This window comes from Phaethon lepturus, unplaced genomic scaffold, assembly GCF_000687285.1.
Source record: "Phaethon lepturus isolate BGI_N335 unplaced genomic scaffold, ASM68728v1 scaffold19733, whole genome shotgun sequence".
Lineage (NCBI taxonomy): Eukaryota > Metazoa > Chordata > Aves > Phaethontiformes > Phaethontidae > Phaethon > Phaethon lepturus.
In genome coordinates this window covers 74,863-89,160 of record NW_010527246.1, presented here as the reverse complement: position 1 = coordinate 89,160, position 14,298 = coordinate 74,863, and the positions used below count along the sequence as shown (strand labels likewise).

The following is a 14,298-nucleotide window of genomic DNA, read 5'->3' as shown; positions in this document are numbered from 1 at the left end:
TACATTTTATTTTATTAGGCTTGATAGCACTAAATGTGCTAATAGTACTGTGTTAGGAACACAGGCAAACTGCTAGTAAATTAGGTTTTGCATTATCTTAAATCTAGGCAGTAAGATAAGTTGAACTTTAAGGTATTTTCTTTCAAAGCAGCAGTAAATTTAGATTAAAATTGAATACAACAGTACCTTTGCAAAAATAAGCCTTACTCTCTTGCCATTGCTGTTTTCTTGACAGCATGTTTTGTACTTCTGAAATATTTCAATGTACATGGAATATAAGTAACTACTAGCACAGTTATGGATTCATTAGATAGCCCAGCTTGATGCTGAAGGCAGAATAAAGATCTCAAAGATAACTGCTCCATTGCTATAAATAAAAGGCCCCACTGGATTTTGCTAATAAAAAAGAAAACAAATTACCATGCCAAATTTATTAGATTCATATAGAGTAACTCCTGGACAGAATGAAATTCCGTCTGCGTACGGAAACGTAACAGTGTTAGGGAGCTGCACGGGGGGAAACACACAGACATCTATTTATAATGTGCATATTTTTACAAGAGTTTGAAAACAAGTCCTTTTCATGGGTCCTTTTAAAAGCATGTTTTATTTAGAATTGATATGCTATGCTTGCAATGTAGAGATTTTTTAAAATCAGATCCCCCAAAATGGGATAGCTGGTGGCGTGACAGCCATGTAGGACACCTTGGAGTTTTTCTATCATCAAACACACCAGAATCCTAAATATTCTTTCTTGCCACAAAAGATGCCGGGTCCCCAGCTGTCTGCCTGCTAGACTGGAGGATAACACCTTCACTAAATCAAGGCACTTCAAATCTTGAAGTCTATTGAGTTGCAAGATAGCAAATCAAGAGGAAGGCATCACACCAGGCTTCACCAGAGATGACGCTGAATCTAAAATTCATCATTTCTTGTGAGGGAACCCAGCTACTGCTGCAGGGGTCCAGAAGATTACAGTGAGGACAAATGCTATAATCCTAAAGGAGGCAGCAGAGGATAGTGTATTCAAAGCCTTTGGATCTTGTAATGAAAGAATGACCCTTCAAAAGCACCTTGAAAAACATACAACAAACGTTGCAGGAAAACGTCCCTCCTTAAGTTGGTGCTGTCTCAGTATGAATATATAACAAATATTTGAATCCTATATTAATAGTATTAGTCTGTAACATAAGCTAAATTTATGTAATGTAATAAAGTTACAGCACATATAAGACAGTGCTATATATATGTGTGTCATGCCTATACCACATATATATTAAATATGCTTTATTTTAGTATCACTATTGATACAAATGAACTAAAATGCAACCAACACCTTGATCCAGATTTTATTGAAATTACTTGTCTACATATGACATTTGATTGTGGAGTACCATAATCCGGCTGGCTGCCTGGATTCTCACTACTGTCTTCTTTATAAAGTTAATAAATATATTGTCATAATCCACATATGAATAAACAAAGACACCACAAAAATACATTAAAAATACAATCAGTCCCTTACCTTCTCTGTCTGGTGTAAGCTTTTGTCTAAGAAGGTGATTGACAATGGCACTCAAGCATATGTAACACTGACGACCCATCGTGTTCCAGTTCATGGTGTTCAGGACACTGACTGCCTCATGTATCTCATCATAACGAATGTACTGGTGGATGATTTCCACAAGGCCCAGCTGTCCTCTTGTGATGACACCTTTTACAGGAAATATTAAAACCAAAGATAGTGTTGCGAGTATGTAGGCCAGTAGCTGACTATTTTTCAGCACAGTTAAAAATAATTGTTGGTTAAAATTAGGAAGTTTAAGTTAGTGGGTTTCACTATTAAATTTTTACGTGAGATAGTTCCTTATTATCTTGGTGTATTTAGACCAAGAGTGCTTTAGACAGCAGAGAAAAACCACCAGTGAACTTCACACACGGAGGTTGGGTGCATGTGACCAACACCTATTAGTGACAACATCGTGTAATGAAGTTTGTTTTAAACATGGTTAGAAAAAGCTTATTCCCAGTTTAGCATTATTGTATTGGAGGTAATAAAATTATGTCCTAGCACCTCCTTCCTGTAGTGAAATACTGCTGGACAGCACTAAAAAATAGCATTTGTCTCACAGAAACATACCTATCTATACAAGTTTCCAGCAGCTCAAACTTCAAAGCAGCAGTTACTTGATTACTCTCCATATTGCAATTGCTCTAGAACTTACTTCTGGCTCAGCAAAATTCTCTAAGTGAAGCAGTTCTTCTGTGAGGGGATATCATGAAAGATATCAACGTTTAGGGACCTTTGAATTACAGTTGCACATGAAACCAAGAAGATGCTTGCCGTAAGGGAAAAAACCAAACACCACATTGCTCACTCTGTGAGAACATGATTTATCTACAGCACTCTAACTGTGAAAAGCAGAAATTAAGAGACTCTCAAATTTTCTTGACTTGTAGGTCTCAGCTTCTTTACTGAAAAGCTGCAGAGAATAATGTTATTTATCGTCTCTGACTACCCATATGATAGTGTGACATAGACCACGCATGGCATTTGAGCAATTCTTGCTGGCTTTGGGTCACTGTGCTACAGTATTCTTTATCACTACTGTTTCAGATATTAGAAACAGACCAGAATAAATTTACTTTTCCCCTTTCTTTAAATAAAAACATAATTTTTTTTTTATTTTCTCAATTTATATTCTGATGTTGTGTGTCAAAATTAATTTTAAGGAAAAAATTCAGATTAGAAAGCGAACAAGCTGAATTTCAATACAATGATATTAAAGCCATAGGATGGCTGGGGAAAAGAAGTCTGATGACAGAGGAAAGCAGACCTGGTATATAGAAAATGTGCCTCACGAAATTTTCATAAATGTGAATATTGTTTGTGATGTAAAATAAGAAATTGAGGAAAAAAAAAAGTAGAGGAAAACATCTGACTATAGCTCAATGACAAGTAAACTGCTGAGAACTTGCATATACAGATCTGATGCTTTGGAAAAAAAGGCTTACATATTTATTTTTAGTAACAGAGAAATACTTCAGTTTTTTAGTGTCATTAAAGAAAGGACATGGTTGCCTATTGTATTTCACTTTGCATTTGCATGTATTAAAGCCTATGGACATTATACTGTGTAATAGCCATGTTTAAACTGTGTATGTGTGATAATATCTAATTGTTATGGTAGACTTTATTCTTCCTAAATGTTTAGTGTTTTTAAAGTATTACATAAGTTGGGCAATCTTCACATTAATCATTAAGTGAAGATGAAAATACTTATTTGCATGCTAATTAAATATACTACTATACTACTATATTTAAAATGTCTTTCAAGGCCAGCAATGCTGAACCACTGGCACCAGTACCAAGCTTGGCATTATCCAAGATCTAGGTTGACATCAATGACAAGAAGCCGCAATGCTTTTGAAAATGAGTTTGGCATTAGACACCAAAAATATTTGCCATTAATGTTTGAGGCTAAATTTAATATGAATCTTTTCCTGAAATAAATTTGGCTAGACAGAACAATGGAGAATTCACAGAACTTGCCCAAAATCATAATTTGTCTGCTGGAAGTTAAAAATGTATTTGCCTATTCTCATTGACATAGTTTCTTAAAAGACTTCTATGGGAAACAATTTCAAGACAGGAGTTAATTATGGATTTTATCCCAGCCCTGAATGTCTGTCTGGGTTTTGCTGTCACGGACCCCTACATTTTCTGCATAATTTATATTTGCATTATTTCTTAAATAGCAGAGACCTAAAAACTGCTGAGGTTGGGAAGAAGGGCTGACTAATCAACGCAGCAATACCTTGGTAGTGTGGCAAACTGAGAAGAAGAGGTGTAAAGCTGAAATCCAGGACACAATAGAGAACAGCTTATTTTTGGACAGTGGATTCAATGAGGAAGGAGGGAAGGCAGTAAGGATGGATGGAGGGAGGAAGGGAGGGAGGAAGAGAGAGTTTTGCCTTCTTCCTAGAAGAGATTTTACGGTAATTATACAGAATGAATTTTAAAACGTGGTAACTTTCAGCTGTAGAGGTCAACATCTTCCCATTTGGATGCTTGACTTCTCCTGGGTGGTACGCTTCCAGGCAACCTGCTTGGGAAAAAGAGGTGACAGCCAACTCACTGCCTAATTGATTTAGGAACGGTGCCCAGGGAGACAGTCCAATTAAGTTTACAAGCTGGCAATTAGCAGGAAAGGCCTCTAAATCCCTGCACTGAGAGCCTGCTTGCCTTCATAAGAACATAAATGTGCTAAAGATAGCAAGGGGAAAGCTGTGCTTTCTGGAAAGCTGTTGTGAGAAAACCCCACAAGGGAGGACTGAAGAAAAGCAATGGTAGATGTGGGTAGAGTGCCTTCTGCCTGACAGGTAAGAGGTAATTTAGAGGCTTTTTTTTTAATGGCCAACATGCACAAAAACATCAAATAGCTGCTATAATTAATGTTCTGGGGTACTCTGCAACTATTAAACCTGTCATTGAACATAATGCAGCTGAATTGTCTCAAAACAAGTGATAACTTGTAAAGAGTTTTTTAATAGTATTTTTGTAATAATCTGGATCAGCTCTTTTAAAACTATACAACTATAAGCCAATCCAAAGTTTTTGTTGCTAACACCCTATTATATTAATTTACCTTTTTGCAGTGGCATATTTAGTTAAGTTTTTTAAATTCAGACTTTAAAATGTTTAGGTCTGCAGTACTTTTAGACAGGATTTTTCCCACAAAAGCACATGCATGTCTCAATCAGTAAAGAAATAAAGTAGATTTTCAAACCTTACTTTAAAAAAAAAAATAGTTTGGTTTTTTTTTTAAAAAAAGGCTTTTTCCTAATCTCAATAGCTTTATACAAAAGAATCATAAAAAACTCCTGTAAAGATCTACAAAGGTAATCCTGTTTCCTTGGTCAGACAATGGGCAAAATGCTGAAATTTTCCAGGATGAGTATATTCGACATGGCTGTCTGCCCTGCTGAAACACTGGCTTGGTAGTCAGAAGATTTAAGCATGATTGTTTTTTTTAGCTCTCACAGTGGGTTTGCCCCACTGTAACTTGCCTGACTTGAATGGAATGAATACAGTTCTCACTGATGAGCAACTGCAGGGGTTTTATTCTTAGTTCAGCCACTGACTCATTGTTAACTCCTGGAAAGCCTTTCAGCTTTCCTTTACTGCTTCTTGTTATTCTGTTTGTAAAACAAAGATAGTTATGGTTTTACTCTCTTAAAGTCTCCTTACACCTAAAATGAGAAGTGCTATATAAATTCTACAATTAGTATTATTACTACTTCTTTTATTCACAACTCCTGGCAAATTAATTGAGAGACCAAACTTCTCCGAAGGTTATGAAAACCTCCCTTCTTGTGTGAAAAGTCTTCAAGGAAATAAATGGCGTAATTTCATGTACTGAAATCAGGAAGAACAGAGGACTGAGGCAAATATACATTATAATGGGAAGGACAGTTGCATCATACACACAAAAAATAATTTAGGAAGGCAAATAGCATTACTATCCTATTATTAAAAATAGCTTATTTTAGCTTCTTAGGGGTAGTACTACAGAATGAATACAAATCCTAAAATGATATAAGACAGAATAAAAGAATTTTCAATATGAGAAATTGTTATGCTTTATTAGAGTAGCAGGGAACATAATGGGATCCTGATCCCACAACAGATTGGTGTCCTATTCTGTCAGACCTAACAGGAAAAGATACTAAGTAATTGTGAAACATAATGAACTCCATGGCTCACATCTTCAGATATCATTGGAACTACGTGCTTTTAAGGCTATGGTCCCATATATCTAAAATGAGGGTGTTGCTTTCAAACTACAAAAAAATTGTGAGATACAGATGTTTCCTTGAGAGCTCAAGGTTCAACAGATGTGCTCAGGAACTTACCAAGTTTAAAGTGAAGTACTCCTAAGGGTCCTTTGTCAAATCTAACCAACAAATGATCATGAATATCTGTGCCATCAGTGCTGGCAGATGCAACTTGAGGAGCAGTCCACTGGATCTGGATGAGGCTGCTAGGCACGTCAAAGTGTTTACTGAATTGCAGAGTTGCCTCAGGTGAATAGTCTTGTGCCAAGAGCTGAATTTTAATTGGGGACAGTGCAGTGTCAAAAAGTTGCAGCTCCCCTTGAGAGCTGCCAACCATGAATATGGCTCCAGAAGGGTGGTAGGTTATTAAAGCAGGTAACAGTTCTGCTTGGGCTAACAGAGTCACTTGGTTGTAGGCTTCATACAGAATTATTGATGAATCTTCACAACCCAGGACTAGTTTGTCTTCTGTAACATCCCTGCAACAGCTGATGGCCTTGGATCGTAATGGTATTCTGGTGACCGATGCACACTGAATTTTGTTCCTAACACACTTGTAGATGCAGCTGTCAGCCATGGGGTCTTTGTCTGTGGAGATGGAGTGCTCTACTGTGTAAACGTGATAAGGCTGATTAGTGCTGAAGCTAGCATCGAGTGGATCCCATTCTGTACGGACGTAACTCAGAACCTGAAAAAAATCCAAAATGTTTTGGTAGTCATTTGTAACAATTTATTCTTACTTTGATTAAAAAAATAGACTGCTGCAAATACACTTTCTCATGGGTCAGTAAACTAAAACAAATATGCATTTTAGAAATGGAGTTGTAAAATCTACCGTTTTAACTTTCAAAAGGTTAATTCCTTTGATTAAAACCCCCTGAAATATAATCTGAGCCATATTTGTTTATCCAGAGTATATAATAGTTTAGCAGAATAGAAGATAACAGAGGGGATGGTCCTATCACTGTTGGTAAGAAGAGAAATGATCAGCTGACTGATATAAAAGAATAACTGATTATTGACAAGTAGGGTGGGGGAGAAATCCCAAAATTTCTGGAAAAATAAATTTGTAATAGGTTACTCTGAGCATCACATGTAGAGGATTTTGATCATTTGCTCTGGGCCATGGTAACAGAAATGACACTGTGGCGATAGAAACAATGGCATGTTTAAACAACGTATACTATACATTGCCAAAGGAGTAGGTGGTAGATTTTCTTTGGTGCCATATAACTTTAGATGCGGAATAAATGAATTTGTGATAGCAAAAAAGGGGGACCATTTAGGGGTACTTGAAGGTTGAATGAACTGGAAGAGGACAACAAAGGCAGAATATGGTACAAAGACAGCAGCTAGCAAAGAGCAAGAATTTGTAGTGTGGAGACATGGGAAGTACCATAAAGTGATGCAGGCAACAGTGGAGACCAATGAAGATTCATGTCCTATAATGTATGGGTTTGAGCAAGAGTTGTTGTACAGGACTTGAGCAGGGAAACTGGGGGAGGAATACCAGCTGAAATAAGTTACAAATTAGATTATTAAAAGCTATTTCTCTGAAAGAGAGAGAAAACCAATGACTCTAGAAGAATGAGAGTAGTGGAAGTCAGTCAGAAACTTGCTGGTGTTTGTTCATGCAGAAAAAAAAGAGTGAAAGGAAAATGTCAAACCAAGCCAAACCACGCCCTCAGGTATACCCATAGCATTCTTCACACTATAAAGCTGCTGACCTGCCGCTAATTTTGGAAGCCTCTTTTGCGTCCAGGTGGTATGCAAATATCATTTACACAGAAAGATGGAACAACTGTGATTAAAAGGCAGAGAGAGGGTGAGGGAGGAAATCTGGGAATTTCAGGCTTAAAACAGAAACACACATATAATGTTAAAGCAGTTTAAATTTGATTTCCACGGATCGCAAGACCAACTGAACATATAATTTAGCCTTTCATCCTGCAAAGGAGAAGAATAAGAAATGAAGATTTTTTTTTTTTTTTTTTTAGCATACCACCCATTACTTCAGAAGCAACTGATGAATTTATAAACAAGTTATTTGGGATGTTGATCAGACTGGTTAGGATGTTTTGTTCTGACAGTTAATTTGTCAGCAAAAGGGTTTCTCTTTCAAAAGAAAGAAAAAAGGATTATTGCAGTTCTGTGGCTGCAAACCAGTTGTCAGTTAATACAAAAATCTTAGCTACTTTAAGATGAGTACTTAGGGACATGCAAGGAACCACTTACTGCAAAAGCATGCCGATGCATCCAACTTGTGAAAACTTGGTAAACTGATTTCAACAGAGTAACTGATCAATGAAAATATATATCAGAGGAAATAAAACATTAAATTACTTATACAGTCTGAAAAACATTTTCTTACCTCCACCATTCCCTCACCAATGACTTAGCCTCTGCAACTAGTCATTTATGCCCACAAAATGTGCAGTGACTACTGCACAGATGTTAGAACTGCTGAAATGTGTAGCTTACTAGGGTGTTAAATTGCATAGCAAGGAAACCCAGAAAAGAGGTGTTGTGGACAAAGGATTACTGTGACCGCAGAGCTCTCTAACCCCAAATAAAGACAAGGTGAAGTGTTATTGTTTGTTCTGCAGTTTTCCCTAAGAGTATGTATAGCAACCCAGGTAGCTGCCTTTCAAATATGTGAAGCAGAAATCTTGCCCAAGCAAGTCTTCAAAGCTTCCATAACTTCAGTGAAATGAGCCTTGAGGCCCTCTGGGACTCAGATTTCTGTCTTCCTGTGGCAGGTTTCAATGCACTGCATTACTCATCTACATATTTTGATCCAAAACCAGTGTTCCTCTCTGGACATCTCCTCACAAGCTGCAAGAAGGTCATGAAGATCCCCACAATAATCAAGCGTATGAGAGATGAAAGACTGAAAGCACTATTAAATTCAGAAGAGAGACTGGCCTTGAAGGTTAAGACAATAGAGAAAAAAACACATGAAACATGGATTTTACAACACCGTAGGAGGGACTGCTGGAAAACAGCAATGGAAATAGTAACAGAAAAATAAATGTTGTCATCTGATTGTTTGAGAGGCAGCGAGCAAACTGAATCCAATTAATAATTTTGTTCTGCCTTGTCAGAGCAAAAGTGGGATAAAATGTTGTTCAGTGCTTTGAATTTAAAAGGAAATAAAATCTTATATTTTGGAAGGCTAATTTAATGAGCTTTGAGATGAGAAGCTTCCTAGCTTCACATAATTTCGAGAGCAAATCCTTGAAATGAAGTCTAGGGTAGGGCTGGTTGCTGTATATAACGCAATTCTAAACTGGGAAAAAGTTCCTGTGAGGAGAGAAAGGCTATTTGCTGCATTTCAAAACATAGGTTTTGACATAAAGTTTAAACAAATTAGGTTAAAGAAAACTTTTCTAGACACTACTGTTCATATTCTGGCTGAAAACAAGAGAAACATTTCTCCTTAGATTCGAACAGATAAGCTGCTTCTCATGCATCAATGGCCTCATGTACCCCTTGGAGGAAGAGTACCAAGCCGAGAGACCTCTTTGTTCCGGTTTCCAGTTTTGCTGAATGTAACTGGTATTTGGCACTCTGAAGGGGAAAAAAAAAAATGGATATTCTCTTTCATCTGAGAGGAAAGATTTGAGTTTCTCTGTCAGAAATTACTTCTATTATTAATTCTTCATGCTGCCAACTGGAAAACTAAAGCAGAGACACATACAGCTACAGAAACATGTTAATAGCGCTAAGATAATGCTTTTGAAAAATAAGAAGTCTAAAAATCAAAACATCTTTTTTTTTTCCAAGAAGATGGTACTCCGTTACCTGCCAATTGTTTTTCTATCTGGTAAGTAGTCACATGCTAGTAAATGTAGTGCACACAGTGCTTTAGCAGTCCTTTAAAAGGAATCCACTGGGATTCCTTCCTGGTGAGTAGAAGTTCTCTGGAATCCTAAAGGAGAACATTAAAATAACAATATATATTTAAGTTAACAAAACATTTGCTTGGGGAATAGGAAGGCAAAAGCTGGAGGAGTTCACTCAGAAGTGAGTAGGACAACTGTAGGATTTGCAAAGAAGAGGAGAGGGTGGCGGATCTAAAAAGACAGAGCTGTAATATCACATGGCAGGGTATATAATCCCATTCAATGTTAAGTGCTTTCCATAAATCTTGGACTAAGCACTTAGCCTTGGATTTCAAGGGAAGATTTCTGGAAGTACTTCGCATGAAGTAAAACCAATTATGTTCTGTAAAATAAATAATAAAGAATTTTAAAAGTCCCTTTTAGTTTTGTGACATGTACACTACAAAAATCTAGTAAATGTAGTTAAATATTGTCTACATAATTTATGCATATTTCCCTTATTAATGTGGTAGTCATGTACCACTACTGCACATTTATATTGTTTTCCCCTTGCAGTGCTGGCCTGTGCTCTGCATCAGCTAAGCAGCAGTATGAGGGATACTATACATGTCAAGTTCTGAAATCCTACAATAGTTCAGAAATACAGTTCAGAAATACAAGTTCAGAAATCATAACAATGCAAGTAAAGGAATCTGTTAATCTTTGTAAATAAGGGGCCTGAATTATGCTAGTTAAAATACTTTCCTTCATTTTATGTTTGAAAGAAATAATAGCACTAGCTTGTGTGGGCAGTGTCACTGCTCATTGCAAATCTTTGAACACTTAAAATTGAGGTATTTTGCACAGAGTGCTGGGAAAGTATAAGGTCCACATATCAAAACAAATAAGAATTTTAACCAGTAGTTCTTAAGCAGAAAATTGGCTTACCAGGAAGATAAAAAAAAGAAAACAAAAGAAACACAGAAATAAGCTTGCTGTGACTGAATTGTGTTTCTCTCAGATGAGAAAAATGTTTGATTTATTTTATGGATGTTAAAAAAAATGCTTATTTAATTTCACACAGTGAGGCTCCAAATAACAACAAACACTTTAATTAGAAATGTAGAGTAGAAAGTGTAGTGCACACTAGGGTAAAATAGTTTTAAATACAGCACTGTGAAGATGGAAGAAAAAAAACCCACCCTATTTCTAAACATTTCTAAAATAAAAATGCAAGGCTCCTACTCTAGGTTACTTATTTGGCTACACTTTATTTACAGTCCCACATGCAATCTTAGTATTTAGATCTTCAGCCAACATTTATTCTTATTTTCTTTCAAAATTTATCATCTTTATCCCATATTATTCATTGAACTTTTAACCCAATGTGACATCAAGGATTTTACATTCCTTGCTCTGTGTGTGAGAGGTATTTCAGCTATTCAGTCACACACTGTAGATGTTTTTGAGTGCTACAGTAATTGTAGGATAGTTCACTCATAAAAGATCTGCTGTGTTTATTTCACAAGTTCGAGGCACAATGTGGAAGCAATAACTATTAAATATTATCTCTTGGGAGAAAGAAAAAGAGTATTTTCTCTCAGGCAAATTATTTTTTTCCACAAGATTGAAGTATAATTTTAGTGATTTGCACTAGGGCTAAATGGAGTGAAAATAAAAATGGCAAAGACAAATGCAAAATACTACAGTAACTGAGCCCTGGCATCATCACCTCCTATTAATTTATGCTTGCAGAATAAAGTTCATGTTGATTTTCACATGACTTTCTCTCAAAGCATTTAATCCAAGGATGATTTCACATCAGATCCTATTTATTCATAGCAAATTGTTTGAAATTATTTCTGGAAGATTCCTCTTCTGGTTTTGAAATGAAAATACCAGCATTATCTCCACAGGGAGACAATTTAAATAACATCCTTGGTCATTGGTACTTTAACAAAGAAGGAACAAACAAACCCCAGATAATTAAATAAATTATTTGGAGAATAGATGCGTTCACTGCAGGAAACCCATGCATGCAGGAAAGCAGACAAAGGTTCAACAGACAAATATTCCTGCAGCAGCATGTATGCATGTATATAAATGCACATTGCACACCAAAGCAAAGTCATATGTTAGAGAAAAGCACTTTTATTTCATCAGTGGATGATTCCTCACCAAATCTTACAGCATTCAACATAGTAAACACTGATATCAGAAAAAAAACCCCGGAGTAAAACAAGTCAAGATTTGCAAGGAAAATGTTCTGGTTTTAGAGGAATAATGTCTACCTTTAGCCTTAATAGTAGCAAATGTCAAAACATAAAGCCACACAGCACAATTCAAATCAAACTTATAGTGTTTTTAGAATGTAAAATATATTTCCTCCTTTAAGTTGAAAAGCTGCTAAAGTATACAATACCCCAAACAGTATATGTACAATGTGAATCATCCCAGTGCAGAACATGTAGCTACAGGATACTCTCATGATGAGGGGCTGAGTTGCCTTGTCCCAGAACTATTCCCATCCTCATCCTAATAAGTGCTCTTCTGGTGAGCAGCAAATATCACTCAGGAAATTCTTCCAGGGAGGAAGTAGTATCACCAAAGTGCCCCATTTACCTTTGCTGTGCCACAATAATAAGAGTGTCAGTAGCTGGCAAATCTTTTTGTGGTTTTCATATGTCAGCACCAAGGTGCTGTAGAACGGCTGTGGGTAGCACCCATTCATTTCCTTGGTTTACGTTTTCATAAACCCAATAGGCCAAAGAGCTATTTACAGGCTAGACATTCAGCAATTTCTGCTTTTCTCTTAATTCTAGATAATAATGTTTTATCCAAGCAATATTACTATTTTCAAATAACATGAAGTGTCATAAAATAATACCACCAACTTTTTGATAAACGCTCCAAACTGAATCAGTTCATGCTTCTCATTCTTCCTCTGCTGACAATAATGATTTACTGGGAGAGAATTCATATTACTGGTCAAATATGATAAATACGGACCTACTTTTATGCACAGCAATGGCATGTCATGTTTTTATTCCAGGTCTATACCTGAGGAACACTACAAATGGTAAGGGCATAGAGGCAAATAAGCATGCTTACAAAAACACTGCATTTTTGTGGCATCTGACCTAGAGAGTAACTGTTTAGAAGCTGTCTAGAAACGCTAACTATGTTTTTGCTCATGTTTAAGCTATCAAATGACCCTCAGAAGTTAAAAGTGTTCCGTTAAAGTTCCCTTCCAAGACTCTGTAGAGGAAAAATGTACCTCAGTTAATTGCAGGTTGGGGGCTGACGCTACTTTTAGAGCTGCTGGGTTATGACATCCCCCATCCAGGCATGCAAATTTAACTACTGCCCATGAGGAGCACTAGAGAAATCAAGAAAAAAACCCAACCAAACAGTACCATAGGTTACATGTCATGGATACATAGGAGGAAGCGTATAGGCAGAGTGTCTTGAGCGTTACACTGCAGCCCACTGAGCATCCAAGAGATAAGCACATGGAACAGACTAATTGACAACGAGAAAGACAGTTTGTTATCTATATATGACTAAGTTTTCCATAGCCCTAGCATAGTGCTTGGTATTTTATTGACAAAAAAAGGAAAAGAAATTTCATCCGTATTAAAACAGACAAGTACAGGCAAAGAATCAAAAAGGGAAAGCAACTGAACAGTTAAATTGGGCAGTTCCGCTTTTAAAAATAATTTTCTTATATTTATATTACAATATGGGCTAAATTAAAAAGATTATGAGTTTAGGCCTAAAGGCTCAGTGAATGCTTATTATCATTATTGTGTTAAGCACCAGTGATGTGCTTGGGACTATACTAGACAGCCTCAGTCCTGAGCAATTCAGAGTCTAAATCAGAAAAGGATGAAACAAGGTGTATTGAAAGATGCAGAGCAATGCTGTAATTTGGAAATCTCCCTATAATATATAAAATGAAACGGAAAAAGCTCCGTTTTTAAACTGACAAGGTGGTTTCTGTAAATTTCTTAAAAAGCAACGAGTCTCTAAAAAACATGTCAGAAAACACAGATTGTAAACTGCTAAGTTAGCATTAGGGAACTTCCTGGAAGATGTGGGAAGGAAACAAAGGGCATGGGAATGTCACTGTCAGAACCTGGACATACGGAAGTCATGGTAAGAAATCAGATCTGGAATATTAGCAGGATGAAGTTTAACAATATCAAACTGGCACAGGGACTAGGCTGAAAAAACCTACAAAGAACAGATACACGTTTTAGTTACCAGAATAATTTTTATATGTGATTGGGCATATCTGCAGGGGGAATTGAGAACTGCAGGTGTATACCAGGCAGAGGGGAGAGATGAGTCAAAGATGACCGCTAGTGGAGAGAGGTCAATTGAAAAGTAAGGGTGGCAGAACTGGAGGTAATTTAAACTTGAATTCTACAGTGACTAATGACTGAAATAAGAAAGAAAAGCTGTCAACTACCTTTTCTTTTTTGCTTTCAATATACAGAAAATCCCAAGGGAAAAACACCTCACTGAAATTAATATTAGTTATCAAAGTAATAATTCCAAGACATTAAAACATTAACATCTTCCCTAATTAAAGAGAACAGGATGTTGTTTATAAGAGCAGCTTATTCTAAAG

General features: G+C 36.5%; 1 protein-coding gene across 1 annotated transcript in view; it reads right to left on the bottom strand.

Annotated features, from left to right (window-relative positions):
• WDPCP (WD repeat containing planar cell polarity effector) overlaps nt 1-14,298 on the bottom strand; it is a 100,759-nt gene that overhangs the window by 62,134 nt on the left and 24,327 nt on the right. The window contains exons 9-10 of the mRNA XM_010283330.1: nt 5,917-6,526; nt 1,526-1,714 (exon numbers count right to left, since the gene is read on the bottom strand). Of these exons, the coding sequence (XP_010281632.1) occupies nt 1,526-1,714; nt 5,917-6,526 (799 nt within the window). The remainder of the gene's footprint in view (nt 1-1,525; nt 1,715-5,916; nt 6,527-14,298) is intronic.